Source organism: Dermacentor andersoni, chromosome 1 (genome assembly GCF_023375885.2).
Source record: "Dermacentor andersoni chromosome 1, qqDerAnde1_hic_scaffold, whole genome shotgun sequence".
In the NCBI taxonomy this organism is placed as follows: Eukaryota; Metazoa; Arthropoda; class Arachnida; order Ixodida; family Ixodidae; genus Dermacentor; species Dermacentor andersoni.
This window is the reverse complement of record NC_092814.1, coordinates 45,998,730-46,020,313: the sequence shown is the minus strand read 5'-3', so window position 1 is coordinate 46,020,313 and position 21,584 is coordinate 45,998,730. Positions and strand designations below refer to the sequence as shown.

The following is a 21,584-nucleotide window of genomic DNA, read 5'->3' as shown; positions in this document are numbered from 1 at the left end:
GGATTGTACTTGTTTGCTTTTGTATTCTTTGAAACATCACAGATATAAATCCAACACAATGATGCCTTTATTGAAGATACGACGTAACACAAGTGTACTTTTGAAAGTATGAACCAGTCACACTTGTGTTGTTCACTTACCATGAGGGCAATGTACAGTCACAAGCTGTCTCTTCCCTTTCTACATTTCGTCAATATACCAAATTACAGCTTTGGACCCACACTGGTGCAGTAATGACTTATACAACATGGTCAACAACACATATCCAAAACTGAATTCAGTTTACTGCTCCTTCAGAGTGAAAAGTCATGATAGTCAATGCAAAATATGAATGTTTGAAGTGCAGGAAAAAAAAAAGTGAAAGAAAACAAACAGCAGCAGCAGCATTTTCTTTCTGTACACCACATAAAATAAAATATATAGAAGCTACCTCAAAAGTCAATATTTTTTAATACAGCAAGCAAAACTTTAGCATTGCCTCAGGTCTTATAATCCGAGATTTGGTAACAATAAAGATGTGCTTCAAAACTGCAATTTGCACTCTCTTTAAAAAAAGTTACTGGAAGAAAGAGAGCAAGATTCAAAACAGCCAAACAGACCAACCTGTGCTGGATCATATTCGCAATCACCTGCTTGATGTCCTTTGGCACAGGAATCATTTCTCGAATCCACATATACTCCCTATATTTGGCTTGCCTTTGAACATGAAATGATGCCGCAGATTTCAGGACATCGAGTACCTGGCCAGGTATAATCATTATTAGCAACAGCAAATTATAAACTATAACAAAAACCTCCCTCACCTGCTCCGTGAAGTGTCGTGTTTTGGCAAGTGCCAGTGCAAGTGTAAGCGTAAACTGGCCAAAGATGAACTCTGCTTTCATCTGCCTAACCTATGCATGAAAACAAAACAGAATATATCAAGGAGTGGAATAAGATGCACCACATGACAAAGAACTGTCAGTGACAAAGTGTCAAGATGTCTCAATTTAGGCAAGACACATATTCCACTATGAGTAAGGTTATGCTGTCCTCACCACTGTTTTATCTCATTTCTGCGTCTTCGCAAGTGTTCTGATGGAATGTGCCAGCAAGACAGGCATGCAGCCATGGTTCTCTGGAATGTAGACAACTACAAAATTTGACGGACTTCGGGATCTGAGAAAAAGCTGAATATCTCCGCAGGCTCACTACACAGCCTGGTATTCTCATTTCTACCCTCTACCATTATATGAAAACAACATTGTGATATACCGTTTTACTGGGAACTGTTAAAGGCTGCTCAAAAATTTTACCGTTTTCCGACATCCCATGGTCTGTAACCTTTTGTTGTTGACTGTTCACTGATGCCAAATGTTCCAGAGAAAGAGCCGAAATTATCCTACTAAATTTTCGAGAGGTGCTGCAAGGATTCATACGATGTGGTTAAAAGTATCAGCATCAGACTATTTGCAGCCAGAGAAGCAGATTCAGCCCATCCTACCAGCCTGTGTGCCACAAGAAAAATAAAACTCAAGCTACTAAATACACAAGCCAATAACAGCTTTCTTTCTCAATAAGCTCCTCCAGTTGCAACGTGGACTCTTACTAATATCTAGCCTGCCCGAAACATTATCCTGCGCAAAGAGGAAACAAAACTAAGCATTAAAAGACAAGCCATAAGAATAAATAAGTGCCACTTAGTTCTACCACTAAGCACCTGCATGTTTTCCTTATTACTGCCTGTGCTAACTAAGGCTTATGTTGATTATTCAATTAGGATTATTAACATTCTTCAGGCAACATGGCCTCTTTGTCGCTGCCATTGTCCCTTGATGACACCTTGTAATCAACATCAAAATCCTCTGAATCAGAGTTCACGAGAATGTCTTAATCTTCTGCTTCGTTCAAAGCCCTTGAATTTCGGCATCATTAAAAAGACACATGAGCTTTTTGCTCTGGTCCTTCATGTTGAAAAATGAGGGACACCAGCAATACCGACCATCGATGAGCTGTGTCGTGCTGCTGGAAAAAAAGGAAGCTTACAATAAAATCTTAGTTTAAGCAACTTCCGAGTAGGCAGCAGAACCAGTCTACGAATGTCTCACGTTCACAAATTATCTTGGGCACATCCAGGGGTGCATACTGGGGGCCAGACAAGTATATTCAAGCATAGATATCAAAGGGTTAGGTTACCACAGTGGTCGTCCTCTTGTCAACTGTCTTGGGTGTTTGCGTACAAGATAAACCCTGGAAGTGCTAACCAGTGCCACTCAGTCATGACTGTGGAACATCCTCTCAACTTATATTTCCATGTTATATTTCGTCCCGCACTGACCAAAGCATGAAAGCCAAGGTGCCAACGTGTTGTACAAGCCTTTTCAGTGATGTCTTAATCCCTAGGACAAGTGTGGATTGGAACCACCATTCCGCATCAGTTGCACTAATCACCAACACAAGACCACTGTAGAGAATGCCCTTTGTTAACATTATTACTGCATTTTGTTTTTGTTTTTTACTCCCACTCCTTTCTGTAACACCTGCAGGCCTTGAAAGTAGTAAAGTAAAGTAATAAAAGTAAGTAAGTAAGTAAAAATATAAATACATAAATAAATAGTAAGTCAACTGCAGGCATCGCATGGCACATAAACTTGGGAGGATGCTAATGGACGACATACCCTCGTATGCTACCTCATGGCATCAAGGCATTTTCATCAACATACTAGCGCTGCAATTTAAGTGCAAATTCAAAAAAGGGAAGCTTGCCATTCATTTCCTCTGTAAATAACAAACCTTTTTCCTCCTAAATAACTGCAAATTTATTCTTGAAAAAAAAAAATCACCAGATGAAACTTAGTGTTGTTTTCATTATCCATTTATTGGCATTTACTTGCCTTCTATAGAGCGAGATTCTGATCATTTGGAGAAGCCAGAAGTACATTGCCGACAGAGTGTGTGGCCCGAGTCCATGCACGGGCCACATGCCGTGTGTTGGAGGTAATCTCTCCGCAGCAAGTGCAAAGAGGGAGCCAAAATGGATGGTGCCCTCACACACATTTTATCGTTCCTGCGCATCTAGTGTTGGTGGCCGCATAAACTCAAGTTTCTGATACGGTGCGAAGTGTTTGCTCGCGTTATGACAGCGAGTACATGGTCATCGCACGAGATCTGTTAGCGTTTGCCTGAGAGCACATGACACTGATAAAAATATGAACCTTACTTCTTGTAGTTGCCCCCCTCTTTGCTACTGCCATCAATTCTCCGCCTTTCTGGCGAAACTGACTTTTTTTCTTCTTCTTTTTTTGCTTAGAACGAATATCCGTATCTTTTTACACTTTTGTTTTTCATTTGTGGGTGCTGACTATGGGCACTAAGCACAGTCAGCTACGGAGTCCAAGATTTACGGCACTACAAAATGCAACACATGTAAATCTCGGACACCGTGAGCCATGTCGATGCATTGCTGTTGGTTCGAACTACACCCGACGTGCTAGGGCTTATAACTGCGCTATTATTATTATTCTTGCAATTTGTTTCTAAGAGCTTAAAGGGACACTAAAGGCAAATACTAACATGACGTTGGCAGTTTAAATATCTTCCAGAAACCTCGCAATGCTTGTTTTGTGCCAAGAAAAGACTTAGTTTATGAGAATATTGCATCTGAAGGGTCCGAAGACCTCTATCGCAATTGAAATCTCCCACCAACCCAACTGGGGAGTGGTGACGTTGCTTGCCCTTTGCTACCGTCGATGAGTAAAACGGCACCCGACAGATGGAGGTACAGTGTTTTTGCACAGAACGCAAACAACGTCTGGCCATGAAGAAACCGAGCCATGATAGAGCGGTGGATTAAATGCTGCAGCTGCTTTTGGTCAAGTGGCGTGAACTGTTCGGGCATCCCACGATATCACATGGAAGTGGAATTCACTGCTTCTTGCAGTTTGTGAGACTTTCACGTATTAGCAAAACTAGCGCAGCACTATGCGATAACGAAACTACTGAAATGCAAAAGCGTCGGTGGAGCAGAGTCTAGCGAAAACTAAACCTTTCGATCACCCGCGTTGTTGTGAAGGATAATTTCAATTAGTTCTTTTTGTCTAAAAATGAAATAGAACTGGACAAGTAGCATTTTATTTCGTCTGATAATGCAATACGAGGATGTTTTGTGCAATGAGTGGTTGACTACTAGTGACAGAATTTAACTGAGGAGTGCTTTCGTCATCAGGCAAGTACTTGAATTTCCCGGGGGTCTCTAATCATGACTTCATTTACCTCAATTTCTCGATTATTAAGGCTCTGCCTGTGATAATATTGATGCTTTAGAGATTCTCAAGCACTAATCTATCACTTTAGCTTGATTTAGTGTCCCTTTAAAGGGACACCAAAAGCAAATACTAAGTGAGAGATTCCCCCAAGACATTCAAGCACTTGCCCGATGACGAAAGCACTCCTCAGTTAAATTCTGTCGCTAGTACTCAACCACTAGCTATAATAACATCACTGTATTGCATTACAGGACAAAAGAAAATGCTACTTGTACAGTTCTATTTCATTTTTAGACAAAAGGAATTGATCGACATTACCTTTGACAACAACGCTGGCGGTCGAAAGGTTTGGTTTTCGCTCGAGTCTGCTCCACCGACGCTTTTGCGTTTCAGTAATTTCGTTATCGCGTAGTTCTGCACTGGTTTTGCTGGTTCGTGAAACTCTCACAAACTGCAAGTAGCAGAGAATTCCACTTGCATGTGATGTCGCGGGATGCCTGAACAGTTCACTCCACTTGACCAAAAAGCAGCTGCAGCAGCGAATCCACTGCTCCGTCTTTGCTCGGTACCGCCGTTTGACAGGCGCCATTTTACTCACCGACGGCAGCAAAGAATGGTGATGGTGTATGCAATGTCACCACTCCCCCGGTTCGGTGGCGGGAGATTTGAATTTTAATAAAGGTATTTGGACCCTTCAGATGCAGTTTTCTCGTAAACTAAGTCTTTTCTTGGCACGAAACAAGCATTGCGAGGTTTCTGGAATGATATATAAACAGTCTACGTCGACTTAGTATCTGCCTTTAGTGTCCCTTTAATAACAAGATACTATCGATCAGGAATGCTCTGGGAATTTGTGAAGTTGTTTTTAATGCTGAAACTTTAAAACCTCAAATTAGCGAAATTCGTGATCTAACAAAATTTTCTCTGCAAGTACAACTTCGTTACAGCATAGTTCGACTGTATTATGTGTATTAATCACGCATGAAATTAAAACACTGCTTTTCAATTTCTTTATATTTCTATATGTCGCTGATTAAGCTTGTCATATAATTGTTTTAATTTGTGTTCTAGTACTTTTTGTAATAATTGCTGTCTTTATAATTTGTTTTTTATAGTTATTGTTTTGTTTTAATGTTGTTCCTATAACTAAGTTTACTTTTCTTTTCGAGTATACCATGTACAGGAGGTCCCAATTCAGTCCAATTCTGGGGCCTCTTCATGCACATTGCATTTGTAATAAATTTATATATAGTAATAAAATTTGGTTCCGATTCTTATATAGGTATTCTTTCTTTTCTCTCGTAGAAATAATGACTGGAACAATCTGCCACCCGAAGTTCTAGAAAGCACTGATCTGAATTTGTACGCTCGTACGTTGCTTGCACTACCTTAGTAACACTTCTACCGTATTTATTTTACATTGTGCTTTGTTCTAATCCTGCACGCAAATTCATGACTGGATTTCTCATGTTTTATAACTGGACATGCTCTCGTGTACATATACAATACTGTACTCGACATAATAATCATTTTAGATGGTATTTGCCGCCTCTTTTGTCTCTCGGCATAACATTATGGAGTTCCCCTACTTAGTATTTCGCATTATGTCTCTGTTTCATCACTTCTGACTATATTATATAAGTGGTATTTGCAATTGTTCTAGTACTATATCACTTTGTTTTACTTTGTATTTCATTTGGGCTTTTGTTCTGAACGATTGATCCCTTTTTCACTGCATTTTTGTAAGCTTAACATTTCATATTGCTCCTTTGATACACCTACATTTTTTGTATTGTGTTACTTCAAATGTATCATCCACTCCTGCCTAAAATCTGGCATTCAGAGTGGCAGCATTTTTTTTCATAAAATAAATACACAGGGTTGCAGAAGCTTCAAATGCATTGCGACTATGCAAACAGCTTTGTAACTGTTTTTTGCAAACCTTTAGTCACAAGGTGAGATAAGGCTTCTTTACCAATCCAGTAGTTTTTGTTTGACACTCCTCAAAGAACTTGGCTAAAAGTGAGCAGCTATAGACAAATGTTATATTAGATAATTACACACACCAACGTACAAAGCAAAAGCCATTATCAATCAATTTGGCTACCTACAAATTACTGAAATGCCAGCTTTAGAATGAATGCAATCCCGAATTGTTGATATATATATATATATATATATATATATATATATATATATATATATATATCATTCCAGGAATAAACTGTATGGAATGCCACAAGCATTGTGGATATATATATATAATCTTTATTATTATTATTCAAACTTTCTATTTTACTATACTGAAGAAAAGTGAGCTCACCTTCAGCATTTTAATAAAAAAGTTTATGATGGTAGGGTTCTGACGTGCAGCAAAAACAATGTGAAGAACCACAGTAGCCTCTGTCTGTTCAAGGTTTTCCTTGCCGTTCACAGCAGATGCCCTAGAAAAAGAATATTTATCAATTGTATTTATCAAAAAATGTTTATGAAATGCTACAAATGACTGCAATATATACCGCAACTCTTCCATCTCCATGTCCTTTTCTCTGAAGAATTTAACCACAGACTCTATCAGTATTTCAGTGCACTCCTGCAAGATAGAACAGACATTTTATATGCACTTCACACACGTCATAAGAAAGAATGGCAGATAGATAATATAACAAGCATACTTGGTTGGAGAACAGCAGGAGTTGGTACACAAGGGGAGGAACTTCAGCTAATTCAAGGTTTGGCAAAACCCTCATCATTTTTGGAATGGCCAATTCAAGTTCTGATGCATCAAGCGGAATTTCACTGAAAGTGAGCATAGAACACCACATTCTTCAAAGATTGTTCACATTCAGAAATTTATTCACGGTATTCCAACAACGGCCATTAGGGCCCCCAGAAATGCGGCTTAAAATGCCTTTGGAGCAGGTTGCAAGTTGCTTGACTTAACACACAGGCGGCACTATGCACAGTCGGAATGCTGCGCTCTCCGCTGTCTCCGTTTCTGGGGTGTATTCTGTAAGAGTCCACCCAGTGAACTGTCCAATTTGACCAATGCTGGTTGGTTAGAGCTCTTGAGAAAGAAGGAAGCATGCACCCACAACCTATCTACTTCTTGCTCATACAGCTCCAGCCAATCAGGGGTGGCCATAATAGACAGTTCGCTAGGTGCACTCTAACAGAATACCTACTGTGGCCTAGCCTGCCGCAACGTCATGATGCAAGTTTTCTCAGCCAAACGTGCCTCTCTGCAAATTTTATTTTGTGCTTTTCTTTCGCTCTTCGTGTACCGCGTGTATTCCAACAGCATATTTCTCCATTTTTTTTCGAAAGTCATTCTCTGGTTGTCCAACAGACAAACCAGAGCAGTGCACATTATGTGGACGTCTGAAAAAAGCCATTTGGACATAAGCTTAAAATGGCCTCTAGACATTTAAATTAATATTTTGTTGGACCGCAAGAATATAGTACATTTCAAGACAACCTGCCAGTGCAGCTCATATAAATGTTCTTTTGGGAAAGGGAAAACTGCCATCCACCCGATTGTAGCATGAAGCTACAAAGAAAACCCATATGGGTTTCTCAGGAAGAAAGATTCGCAGTGAAGCAAAAACACACCTTGGATGGGTTTTTCCTCAACTGTGAATCGTCCTTTCTGAGAAACCATTATGGGTTTCAATTTGTAGCGTCGTGCTACATTTGGGTGGATGACAATTTTCTTTTTCCCAACTCTTCCTCCACCTTGCAAGATTTCCCAGACCTGATTTGCCAGATATTACTTTAATTCAGCAGAGAAATCTCTTACGTGCTCATTTGAACAGTTCTAGAAAAGTAGCCTAATTCAATATGTGAAATGGGCGTGAAAAAAGCTGATTTTCTATTTCTAGATATGCATAATACCAATTAAGCTTACTTCATGATGCCTACTGTTCAAACTTGGTGCTGGACATCTATTTAAAACACACACGCATCCTTCCATGCTAATTGTTAGCATACTGGCTTTGACTACTCTATAACACTGTCTATTGGGCATGCGAGAAAATTTGAATTACATAGTCACAAGATAATCTCCAATATAATAAGGGAAACATTTGACTTCAGTCAGCCAAGAGAACAGGCTGACTTCGGGAAGGGATACCCTACAATGGATTACATCCATGTCATCAATCAGGTAATCGAGAAATCCGCAGAGTACAATCAGCCTCTATATATGGCTTTCATAGATTACGAAAAGGCATTTGATTCAGTAGAAATACCAGCAGTCATAGAGGCATTACGTAATCAAGGAGTAGAGATCGCTTACGTAAATACCCTGGAAAACATCTACAGAGATTTCACAGCTACCATAATTCTCCACAAGAAAAGTAGGAAGATGCCCATAAAGAAAAGGGCCAGGCAAGGAGACACAATCTCTCCAATGCTATTCACTGCATGTTTGGAAGAAGTATTCAAGCTATTAAACTGGAAAGGCTTAGCAGTGATGATCAACGGCGAATATCTCGGCAACCTTCGGTTTGCCAATGACATTGTTCTATTCAGCAACAATGCAGACGAGTTACAACAAATTATTGAGGACCTTCACAGAGAAAGTGTAAGAGTGAAGTTGAAGATATTAATATGCAGAAGACAAAGATAACGATGAATAGCCTGGCAAGGAAACAAGAGTTCAGGATCGCCAGTCAGCCTCTACAGTCTGTGAAAGAGTATGTTTACCTAGGTCAATTAATCAAAGGGGACCCTGATCATGAGAATGAAATTTACGGAATAAAAATTTGTTGGAGTGCACACAACAGACATTGCCAGATCCTGACTGGAAGCTTACCACTATCACTGAAAAGAAAAGTGTATAAGTACTGCATTCTACCAGTGTTAACATATGGCGCAGAGACTTCAAGGTTGACAAAGAAGCTCGAGAACAAGTTAAGGACCGCGCGAAGAGTGATGGAATGAAAAATGTTAGGTGTAACATTAAGAGACAGGAAGAGAGCGGTATGGATCAAAGAGAAAATGGGGATAGCCGATATTATAATTGACATTAAGGGAAAAAAATGAAGCTGGGCAGGCCATGTAATGCGTAGGTTAGATAACCGGTGGACTATTAGGGTTACAGAATGGTGCCAAGGATGCTATGGGGTTACATTAGGGTGCATTACAAAGGGTTACATTAGCGTTCCAAGAGAAGGGAAGCGCAGTCGAGGATGGCAGAAAACTAGGTGAGGTGATGAAATTACAAAATTAGCAGGCGCAAGTTGGGATCAGTTAGAGCAGGGCAGGGGTAATTGGAAATCGCAGGGAGAGGCCTTTGTCTTGAAGTGGACATAAAATAGGCGGATGATGATGCTGATGAGTAAGTAGCAACAAAAAAGTCATTTACTTTAATAAGCATCTACAGAAAAAGCTGCAGAATTATACATTTTCTGGTGGGTAAGAACAAATACTACACAGCTATACTAGAAATTTATTGCCGCTTTATGTCATTTCACTAAATGCACTAAGTTAAAAAAAAATAAGATATAGACAATGTTTTCTAACACCTTTCAAGAAAATTGCATGCTCCGTACTTAAATTATGGCAGCTGGCTGTCTGGATGCTTCAAGTTATGTTGCCTGCCATGATAATGGAAAGCAAAAATCACTGTATAGTGACATAGTGAAATTTTAGTTTTCTGCAGCTCCGCATTTCTAATGAAATCTAGTAATAATGGAAAGATTAACAAGAAAGAGCAGTTAAATCATTTGAAAACAGAGAAGATGAAAAAATTTTAAGTGCTCAAGCTATGAAAAGGTTCATTATCACTTGAGGAAACCTCAAGGAGAAACAGCTTTGTTGTACAGCTCCTATTTTCATATGATACCTTATTGCTAATGCTAAATAAAAATACTTTGAAAAAAGCTCTAGTGATTCTTTTAGTACTCGCATTATTTGGTTTCTCGACACTCGGGGGGAGCAAGGTCGAAGAGGCATACATGACTCATTAAAAGGATTAGAAAAAAAAAAGGAATAATAAGGAAAGCAAAAAAGCTTTTGCAAACTGCTACATTATGCAGCAAGACCCTCTGATGGAACCCGCAACAAGAAATCGATGAATCCCATACACTTTGGGAATCGGTGAAGCGAAGTTTTGTATGCTGTTTGCTTTGATTGAAGATAATTAGCAGAGATGTTGGAGGCAAATGTGTAATTTCTTCAGTGTTTAGTCCAATAAAGAGTGGTGAGTTGATGTTACAACGTACGTTGTGTGCACCACTACTGTTTGTCTGCGGAGTCCACAGAACACACAGGGAGACATATTTCCTTGGGGTGTTGTGCGTCATTGTTTATAATGTCTCAGAGGGTTGAGCATTATCACTGCCTCACATGGCACATCGCATCGTGGCAGAAGTGTTAAACTTTAATTGAATTATGTGACTGCACGTGATTATATATAATTGTATGTATACATTGTATACATACATTTGCAGTCTGCATCACGTTTCATTACGTAGCAAAGGTGCTCCTGTTCTGCGCGACGCTTCTTTCGGGCCTGGTTGTCCTCAACGCTGAGTGCATGCTTTAGAGCCATTTTGCTGGCATGTGTTTACGTGCTTCTTCTACATACATAGCCAGCACGCTGTTGAGACACCAGCTCCAAATGCTCTCTTCAGCCTATGGACGATTGTAATGTTTACACTATCACAGCCCAGAATGCAACCTGCACAGCCCAGCACCCGAATTTTTTTTTTTTCATATAGGAAAGAGAGCAGAGCATGTGCCATGTGCACAAATTGTGCAACGCTGTCATGGGGCCACCGGCTGGGATGCGTGGACACCGGCTGGGATGCGTGGACACAAGCACCACCTGGTAGTGTTGCAAGAAACCCAGCAGCGAGCGTGAACAAGACCAGGAGGTGAGTGCCATCTGGTGGTGTTGCAAGAAACCGAGCAGTATGCACTGCAGGACCATCACAGCAGTACCCAGAAAGTCGGGTGAAGAGGCAAAGAAAGCTTTGCTTTAATATCACTGTAAAATGGCATAACCATGCGACGGCAGAAAAGCACACAAGTGGATGGCTGGGCTCTGGTCTATGCCAAACCCACTTCAGCCGGATGGTCGAGTGCCACGCCGTAGCAGAACAGCGTGAAGCGCCACTGTCTTCATCATTCGGAAACAGTCATTGCTGTTGCTGGTGGACGATAGACCAGTTATATTTCTAGGGAGCATACTGGTCATTTCACAACAACTGAATGCACAAAACGAAACAATCATTCAGTACATGTCACTTCTAGGATAAAATTCTTCGGTTGCCCTTCATTTATGGTATGGCCATACTACCATCTAGCTAAAAAGGAGTGAAATAAGTACCAAATTATACCAGGTCAAACACTCACAGTGTCACAACAGTATTTAAAAATTTCCAGGTGTTAGCAATTAACCTTGGCTTTGTGGAATTGCCATATTATTCAGACTACAAAACATGATCAACTAAGTAATGAGGAATTGAATAGAAAAATGTTGCACTTATGAATGTATAGTATTAGATATACTTATGCTGCACGCGTGTGGTATTTGATTGTTTGAACGAGGCACATGGGCACCGTCACTCGAGAAAAGAGGAGGAAGAACGAACTGGGCTCGCGCTGTGAATCTGAACAATCGGCGCTGCAACTGCTCTTGTAAACACAAACTGTAAATAGCTGCTCATCTTACTGACTTGTCCTTCGCATAACATTGCGGTGGAGGTGAAACGTTCCCCATCCTCACCACGGAGCTCCGAAGCCACCGCACCGTCGTCTTCTCAGCCATGGCTTCCGATGGAACCAGCCCGTTGCCACCTACACCTGCGGCACTAACCCCAACGTACGTTACGGTTCCTAGTCTCCGTGATCCTGGGACATTATCCGCCCAAAATGATGTTGACGACTGGCTCAGCATGTATGAGAGTGTTAGCCAAAGCCACCACTGGGACCCTACCATCATGCATGCCAATGTGATCTTTGATCTGGACGAGATACCATGTGTCTGGTTTCACACCCATGAGATCGAGCTCTCCAGCTCAGACATTTTCAAAGAGTGGCTTCGCGACCTATTTGGCAACCCGTCAGGTCGCCAACAGGCTGCAAGAAAAGAGCTTGCCACCCGTGTCCAGTCGTCGACCGAATCGTATGTCTCCTACATAGAGGAAGTGCTCGCACTTTGCCAGAAATTTGACGAGCACATGACCGAGAGGTTGACAAAGTGAGCCATATCCTAAAAGGCATCACGGACAACGCCTTCAATTTGCTCGTCTATAATGACGTTTCTACCGTCGACACCATTGTCAAAGAATGCCGGCACTTCGAGGTAGCCAAAAGCCGCCACGTCGTCCCACAGTTTTCCTGGCTCCCAAACACCCCTGCCACGTCCTCTTGTTCCGCTCTTACCGCCACACGACCATTTCAAGAGAACGTCACACATATCGTTCGCCGTTAGATTGAAGCGACGAGTCCGGCCCCCCTTCATCCACGACCCCCTGACGGTACCTTTGACAAAGCGGCCCCCACTATTTCCGTTATTCAAGCAGTTGTGCGGCAAGAAATTGCAAACCTTGGCATCCCTACCGCCTGCTCTGTCTCCCTACCTAATTCGGCACCCATTCCCATGTCTACAACCTGTAATGACCAGTATTTCGCTCCCAGACCACGCAATCCTACCTAATGGTGAACCCCAGATGACAAACCGATCTGCTTCCGCTGCCACCGCGTTGGTCATGTACCCTGCACCTCCACCACAATGTTACGCGAAGGACGAGTCAGTAAGACGAGCAGGTATTTACAGGTTATATTTACAACAGCGGTTGCAGTGATGACCGGTCAGATTCACAGCGCGAGCCCAGTTCGTTCTTTCTCCTCTTTTCTCGAGTGATGGCGCCCACATGCCTCGTTCAAACAATCAAATACCACATGCGTGTAGCAATAAGGAGAAAAGCAAGATGAGTGCATGCAAAAAGCAAACAATAAATTTTACATTTACAAACAAGAGCAGAGCACAAAACAATAGTAATATGCACCACAAAACCAACTGACACCTGACTAGTCATCATTATAGTGAGAATCACAGAGAACATGACTAAGCCCGACCACTCCTAGTACTGTACGGTATCGAAAGTGGTGGTGGTCAATCAGGCTTTACACTTTTGCAATGCAATTACTTCAGAAATAACAGTTGCTATTACTCAGGTGCCACAAAATATAATTTGTGCAGTTCATAGGCACAATTCGAAACGACAACAAACCTGAGAATGCGAGCCAATGGTGTGGCCCATTTAGGTTCCCATGGGCAAGAGCAGAGGTTGTCTACAACCAATTTCTTAAACTGCCCGCCAGACAGCCTGTCACCCCTTGCAGAAACAGTATCACTCTGAGAAATACTTGTCAATAAATCCGGGAGTACCTCAAGCCACCTAAGTGCAGAGCAAATGCAAGCAATGAATTTCAAATGTTTAAACCTCTTTTAAGAGACATAACAAAGAAATAGTTCTCCCTCACTTGCCTTCTGTCCAAAGGTGTTCCTTCCTTTAAGGAATCAAGAAGATCATATACAACAGCTGCGCGTGTGCTTATGGACAAGTTATTCACCTGCAGGAAAGAAAGTTTCGAACTTGATATAAGTAACTGATAGACTAATTTTCCTGAAGTGACCCTGTTTGCACAGGGTTAAGGAAGCTTGCTTCACCTAAGGCATTACAGGTGCCATCAGAGCGACAACTCACAGTACATATAAGGTTCCAAGAAAACATATACAACTATATCTCCAAACTTTATGGACAAGCTGGATAAGCCATAGAAAACTTCCTCAAAGTAATGGACTTGCATTTTATTAATGCCACAAAACACCCCCCCCCCCCCCCCCCAAATAGCTATCCATTACCTGCAAGCTGATACTTGTTAACCCTGACAGGTTAAAAGGGACATTAAAGAGAAAAATTGGTTGAGTTGTATTAGACAATTACATTTCTCCAACAAAAAAAAAAAAGGAAGAAAAAAAACACACTCTTACAGCGAGCAAATGCTAGATAGGCAAGAAAAGAGAAAAAAATTAAAGATGGGTGGCAATGCTGCCTTGAATTTCTCATACCAACTTCCCGTGACATTGTGGATTTCGACTGCGTCTGCCCAGTTCTAGTTAATTTTTTATCCGTAAAGATGGAATACATTGTATTCTAGAGGAGCAGAACTTCGCAAGTTTTGAAAACTTTTGCTGTGCCACAACGGCTCAAATACAAGAGAATACTGTGAAATCTGTGATCTTACATCGACATACCAGCACTAATCTCTTGGCACGAAATTAAAGAAACAGAAGTTTGGCTTGCAGTTTCTCTTCTAACAATCAACATCTCACAGTAAAATAATGACAAAAGAATTTTTTAAGAATGCTTTATCAACTTAAACTGATTTAGTGTTTCTATTTAGTGACCCTTTTACTTTAGACAACATAACATAGAGCACTCAGCAAGCATTGAGTTATCTAAGTATTTTCATATCAGCTTCAGGATATTATCACATTCCTGTCTACAACAGCCAAGTGCCCTTTAGGTAACTCTCTGTAACATGTACAACAAAGTGGCGATTGCGAACAATAGTCGTCAAGCTGTTCTTCATACTCTGGCAGGTAATAAAGTGGCGGCAGTGTTGTTCAAATTTGAAAGAAACTGAGTGCAATCTGTGAACAACCAATGTTTCACACATATCCACAATTTTCTCCCTGAGTGACTCCTCAAAGCCACATAAAACGAAACACTTATTCAGGCTAAACTAATATTAATATAGAACTTTTTTTAAACTCTCTGTGTATTTGTTTAGAAAAAACTTGGCTCATTAGTGAAAAGAAGGTCAAACTTCCCTTTTTGTATTTCATATACAAAGCATCGGTCCAATCATGCCACAGTGTAAAATCACGAATTTCATGGCATTTTAGAGCATGTGCATTCTTTTTGAGTAGGACAAGTGTAGTGGAATCACCTCATTGTTTTCTTAAAAATTTATGAATGCAATGTAATGTGTTTTATTTAAGTAATTAAGTAGCCTCAAACAGATGTCATCCAAAATTATCACATCACTAAGAACTTGTGCAGGTATTTCGACGTAGCATCATCATTCATCTTTTGCCATTACATTATTATTCGCCATAGTGAGCCTCCGCTTGGCAAAGATACTCTAGAAATGTAACTTACAAACCTATTTTTTTCAGTGCCCATTAAACGGTCTGAGAGGCTAATTCCAAAGTGTATCTTCATTAAACTATCACAAATCAGGAGCAAAACTACACATGCACACACGCATGCATGCATACACACAGAAACAAGTGCCACATACTGACATGGAGAAGTATAGGCACAAAATGAAGGGCCCATGGCATAAGAAATATACTCCTCAATAATTCTTTCAATCACAGCACCTTTTTCATTGTCCCAATGCCACCTATGATAATGATGAGACATACTCTTGGAATTCCTTGTTCAAAACAAGGGTGGTGGAAACTACCATGACATGAATAATAACTATTTACACCTTTACAGCTCCAGTTCACTATCAAAAATCCGTTATGCACTGATCACCATGCCCTATGTCTATATTTTATAACTTCAAATTCTTTAGGACCATTACAGCTTTAGACATTTTCACATCACTTCATACTGCTATTTAAAAAGATCAGATCGACAGGAAGGCAGACCACATGTTCATGTACAGGTACGGACAAAAATAAGTGGCACATGGGAGCTGTGTCCAAACTGTGTCCCAGTGCCCTATAGCAGCCTTGGAGGAAAGCTTGAAATAGGATCACACATGTGCGCAGGCTGGCACTCGGCCAGTTCACAGCTCTCCATCTGTTCCTTTACTTGTGGATCAGAGTATCATTCACAGCTTCTGCGGCTGAATACTCACTAGCGTGATGTCACTAATAGCATAGCTGCCCTTACATGTGCCATGAAGGCATCTCTAACGCACGAGAACTATAGAAACAGCTATGCTATCAATGACATCACACTAGCAAATGTTCAGCCACAGAAGCCATGAATGACGCTCCGATCCACAGGCAAAAACAAAGAAAGAAAGAAAGAAAGAAAGGAAAAAGAAAAACAGATCAGGAGGTGTGAAAATGCTATGAGAGCCAGCCTGCATGCACACATGGTCCAACTTCTAACTTTCCCCAGAGGCTGCTAGAGGGTACTTGGGTGCAGTTCGGTCACAGTTGCAGTGTTCCAATTACTTTTGTCCGCACCTGTACCCCCACCCATTTGGCTTTTGGTCGTGCCCTTGATAAAAGCCCTTTCTGACAGTCTCACCAAGCTTCAAAGAGTACTACCTGAAATCCCTTTGTTGACCTGTATTTTTGCATCTCAATAATTCTCACGACCTATGTTTTCTTCCTTGGAGTCATCATCCAAAAAAAATTTAATTTTATTATATTGTTACTCTCATTTGCTTTCTTCAGTTTTTTATTTGCACCGAAATTAACTGCATGAGCAATTTTGCATTCCACCTCTGTAAGTGCATGACTGCTGCAGGATTTTGTCCACGACCTCGTGGTCAGCAGCAAAATGCCATAGCCACTGAGCCACCACAGGAAGCCTGCACTGTAAATGACATGGAAGCATTACCCCACTAGTTTTCTTCTGTACTTTACGAACCTTTATTTTTTCACATCCCAGGACATTTATGGTTTTTTTTATATGTGATATTTGAAAGTACGGTACTAAAGAAAAATTAAATTCTGGGGTTTTACGGGCGAAAACCACTATCCGAGTATGAGGCAAGTTGGAGAAAAAAAAAAAAGAAAAAAAGCCCTGTATACCTGTTTGACAGATGCCACTCTTAAGAACCACACTAGAATTTTCCACACTAAAACCTTTATCTTCTGTCCCACAAGACATGGCTCATATGAGGGGCATCAGCCGCACTAAAGATCAAAACTACACACAAGAGCAACATAACTAGGGCATACTTCAATATTATATATATATATATATATATATATATATATATATATATATATATATATATATATATATATATATATAGTGACTGAATTTTTAAATGGACTAAGCGTATTTAGAAATAGGGTGGTTGCTTGGGTTAGTTGGTAATTCATGATCAAAAATAACGTACAGCGCGAAGGACAAGGACTGCGAGAGACGACGTACACAGCGCTGTTCTTTTTTTTTTTTTTTTCTCCTGAGACGACTGTGTATGTCGTCTTTCGCAGTCCTTGTCCTTCGCGCTGTACGTTATTTTTGTATTAGAAAGATGAGAAGCAGAGAGAAAGATAGAGATAAGGGTACGACATGTGTTGTCTTTTGCACGATATATTTCTGACGTTTCGGCTGGTGGACCAACCGAAATTGTATCTCCAGAACCAGTGTAATTCCTGTGCGCGTGCGCGCGCGTATGAGTAAGTGAGAAAAAGGGAAGTGTTGACCTGAACAGTGATACAGCGTGAATGACAAGTTAGAGACGATGAGGTACTCACCTCAGAATTAAGAACTCCTATAAGTGAAGAGGACACCTCAGGTGAGAGGTCGAACTTTTTCAATATAGAAAGGATGATGTCAAACATCTCCTTATGCTGTTCTCGTCCAAAGTCACTGTCGGGAAGCTCTAAAGAAAAGGCAAAATGCGATCAATAAACACCACGGTTTCTTTTTTCTGTCCGTGTTACTCGTTCGGAATTATAGCACTATTTACCTTCAATAACTTTCTTTGCAATAGCAGGTATGTCGGATCCACCTTTGGCCGCATTGTTCAGCAAAAATTGGTGCACCTCGAAAGTACAACAAGGTTACACAGGCTGTGGAACAAGACACATAAATATGGTTAATTGTAAGGACTTACTGGCTTTAGGTTCTTGTTTGAGATACACTTTCTTATTTTCCCGAGAATCGCCTCGTTGTCCATTGTTTTCTTTAACTCATCAGAAATCAGTCTTCATAAGTCTGCACTGTAGCAGTTTTGTGAGCACAGTAAACTTGACTATATTACGCAGGTCACTGCCAAACAGCAACTACGCTAATCGTGCGAAGTCGGAAGGACCGAAGTGCGCGCCAAATTTCACCAAGTCAGAACAAGCCGAAACCCGCCCGAACACGGTGCCAACGAAAACGCGATGCTGGACGTGTCGTTGGAGCCATAGAGTTTCCATGAGTTTCTAGGAAACTCTATGGTTGGAGCACGGTTAAACTTGTTAAACCTGCGCAGTATAATTTTCTTGCGCTACCGGTGTATTTATCAACAAACACGTTCGAAACTAATTTTGTGCTGATGGAATTTTAATTTTGGTAAATGACTGCAACAGGGTTGCAGCAGCAGCCAAGGCCACAACAAGGCAACAATCTATTCAACTGCAGGCGCGAGTTGCGAAGGTGCGGGGAAGGTTATATGCGCGTGCATGAAAAGTTCATTTTCCTGTATAAATTTTTTTACATGCGTTCGTGTAGTACTCTATATGTCAAGCTTTGTGTGCTGTGCATCGTCGTGTGTGTGTTCGTTTGGCGCTATTCAAGGAAAAACGGCGAACGTGCGGCGGTTTGTTGGGAGGACGTGACGGATGCCGAGAGGTTGTCGTGCAGGCCCGTATGTCCCAGCGGCACCTTTGGGCTCCCTGGAATGTCTTACTGTCATGATCTGTTGCTTTGCAAGGATATCAAGTATGAAGTTCACGTACTGGACTTGCTAGCTTCGGGCACTGTAAAAAATGTGCGTTTTATCTTCGGCTTCTCCATAATCGTAATAACTACAAAAGTTAACGTTTCTCCGTTAACGTTGTGCTTGCGAAACGTGGAGATGGTACTTCACACAACTTCTGTTTTCATGTCCTTGCAGGTATACATTGCGAAATGGAAACACCACACTGTGGTCCTGTCAAATTTGACTGAAGCTCGGCTTGAGCCAGACTTTCAGCACAATTTACAGATGTACCAACTTTTAGGCAATGTTGATTACACACCTCAATATATTGGATCCTGTAACAACACACTTGTCACAGAGTACTTTACTCTTGGTTCTGCTGCAGAGTTGCACAGCCTTTTCGACACGAAACTTGTTAGGTAAGTTGACTGACTTTTCTTTGAAAAACTAAAATTTTTGTGTTCATCATTTGCAAAATAATCTGCACCATCGTAGGTGCTAAATGCATTTGCAGTCAATGTGCTTAAAAACTATTTTTCAGTGCCGCTGTACACGTGGTATTAAAGCATGTGCACTGGTAAATTGTAACAGAAGTGCACTCACATAAAACTTTCATTTTTCTGAAGCTTGCTTTAATGGATGCTTTAATTATGGATGCCTCTCCTTAGGTACAACGTCCTGTCACGACGCTTTTCCCTGTGCCTCAGCTATGTTACCATCCTGAAGTATCTCCATACCCACAGTCGTGTTATGTGCGACTCAAACACATTGTTGAAGGCACTGTCACAATACTTGATTTACCCTGACTTGACTTTGCGACTCAATGACATGGACGCTCTGCCGTATGCCACTCATACTGATAAGGCTGCCTGTGGTTCACCACCACTGCAAGGAGAGCTGCTGGCACCAGAACAGCGAGGAGCTCTGCTGCATGAATCACTGTGCACAACAGCATGTGATATTTGGAAGATTCCAGATGTCTGTCTCTGGTTTCTGGGGAAAACACGAGAAGCTGAAAGTTTTAAGTTTCATCTGTTCTCAATTCATCGTCGATGCAAGTTGCATAAGCCAGAACAGCGACCCAGTGCAGAGCAAGTTCTAAAAGACTATCAGAGAGTTTGGCAAGAGTGGATGCGAGGTCTTTAAATTGGACTGTAATATTCAATAGTCTTAGCACAACAGCACTTGTGAACGCACATGCTTTTGTGGACTTGCCTGCTTTTGGAGACGTCCACTGTTCACATGGTGTATGCTGAACTGAATACGGGGGGAGGGGGGGTATTCTGTAAGTGTCCACCTAGTGGACCTGGCCATTTCATCTGCTGCTGAAGTTCTGGTTGGCTGGGCTGGGTTATGCGTTTGGAGTAGACAGGTGCCCCCCAGCCAATAAGCACTTCACCAGTAGATGGAATGGGCATGTCCACTAGGTGGACAATTACAGAATACCCCCCAGGACTACATTTGTCAAGGACACATGGTATACAGCTGTTACAGCAGCTGTGGATTGAAAAGTTCCTGTTTGCCAATCTTGTGGTTATGCACGAGTTGTGGCTGTAGCATGAGTGTAACATAAGCGTCAAGTAAATGGACAATTTATTAGACTGTTCTTTGCTTGCACAGAGACATGCATTTGTTTTAATTTGAATTTCTACATAGAGGAGTACTGGTGTAACATTTTAAACTTCTTTTGCATTAAATGAAGGTTTAGGTCTTCCTAACTTTATAAAAAATACTAGCAAGCACCAGAGCGCTCTAAACAATTTGCTATAATACTTTCTATGAACCAGTTCTAGTTTCAGCAGTCACGAGGCAGGCATGTCATGAAGTCGCAAATCTGTCCTTATTACGCACAGTTAGCACATTCTGCTCTGTGTCATGATGTCACGATGATGCTAGGTCCAGCACCTCAAGGCAACTTTAGTATTAAACAAACCTTTGCAATTGCCAAGTGTGATTCCTTTATGTGCGAGAAGTGTGTGGCAGAGTTTCTACAAGTTCTAAAATATGTGTCGGTGCTCCTCTTGGCTTCCGCTTTGCTATGAAATGGCTAAACACCCATCTGCATGGCTGCAGCTGCATGTGAGAAGTACCTTGACTGTGGAAACAGTCAGTTTAAAACTCTCCAGAGCCTGCCACCTATGTTGGAAAATATGCTAACATGGTGTGGTAGCCTTACTGCATACGTAAACTTCACCTAATGGCTACTGTGTGTAAACATCTGCTCTGGCATACTTACTGGGATTGCTAAATAAAGCTGAAGCGTGATTTCTGTGAACTACTATCTGGCTTTGGGTAGCACCAAACAGTGTGTGAAATTCATTGCACTGCTGTGGCAGTTTGACTTATAATGGCATTACATGAGCTATGGGACTGCAGTTGATCCTGCAGGAACCTTTCAAAGGCTGCAAGATGGAACAATTTCAGAGTGCAGAAAATTTCTGTGAGGGATTGAATTGGCCTTCTAATCTTTTGTTGTAAGCATTTATTCACCTGTCTTGATTGTCTCATGATAACTGATATGTAATGATAGTTGCATGGTGTCCAGGGAGGGTATTCTGTAAGTGTCCACTAAGTGGACTCCATTTCAGCGTGTGCTGAATGGATGGAGCTTGAGAATCGGCGGTGAGGATTGGCACCTGCTTTACGAACTCGGAGCTCTATCCAATCAGTGCTTTCTGAAATAGACAGTCCACAAGTAATATCAAA

General features: G+C 41.2%; 2 protein-coding genes across 3 annotated transcripts in view; one reads left to right on the top strand and one right to left on the bottom strand.

Moving 5' to 3' along the window:
• The window catches only part of FANCI (Fanconi anemia complementation group I), a 97,186-nt gene extending 78,661 nt beyond the window's left edge, over positions 1 to 18,525 (bottom strand). Inside the window, exons 1-10 of one of the 2 annotated variants that reach the window (XM_050191107.3) lie at positions 18,087 to 18,525; positions 17,940 to 18,015; positions 17,725 to 17,852; positions 13,747 to 13,832; positions 13,490 to 13,657; positions 6,920 to 7,043; positions 6,764 to 6,837; positions 6,568 to 6,688; positions 804 to 893; positions 604 to 740 (exon numbers count right to left, since the gene is read on the bottom strand). In XM_050191107.3, the coding sequence (XP_050047064.2) occupies positions 604 to 740; positions 804 to 893; positions 6,568 to 6,688; positions 6,764 to 6,837; positions 6,920 to 7,043; positions 13,490 to 13,657; positions 13,747 to 13,832; positions 17,725 to 17,852; positions 17,940 to 18,015; positions 18,087 to 18,149 (1,067 nt within the window). In that variant the 5' untranslated portion in view covers positions 18,150 to 18,525. Of the gene's footprint in view, positions 1 to 603; positions 741 to 803; positions 894 to 6,567; positions 6,689 to 6,763; positions 6,838 to 6,919; positions 7,044 to 13,489; positions 13,658 to 13,746; positions 13,833 to 17,724; positions 17,853 to 17,939; positions 18,016 to 18,086 lie in introns of those variants that run through there. The other variant, XM_055061425.2, reaches the window with a different exon arrangement.
• On the top strand, positions 18,506 to 21,157 carry LOC126543930 (protein O-mannose kinase-like; the record flags this gene model as incomplete). The annotated part of the gene is made up of 3 exons (XM_055077862.2): positions 18,506 to 18,613; positions 19,074 to 19,297; positions 19,547 to 21,157. Coding segments are annotated over 3 exons (810 nt in total), but the record flags the coding sequence as incomplete, so codon positions are not given.
• Positions 21,158 to 21,584: the final 427 nt, after the last annotated feature.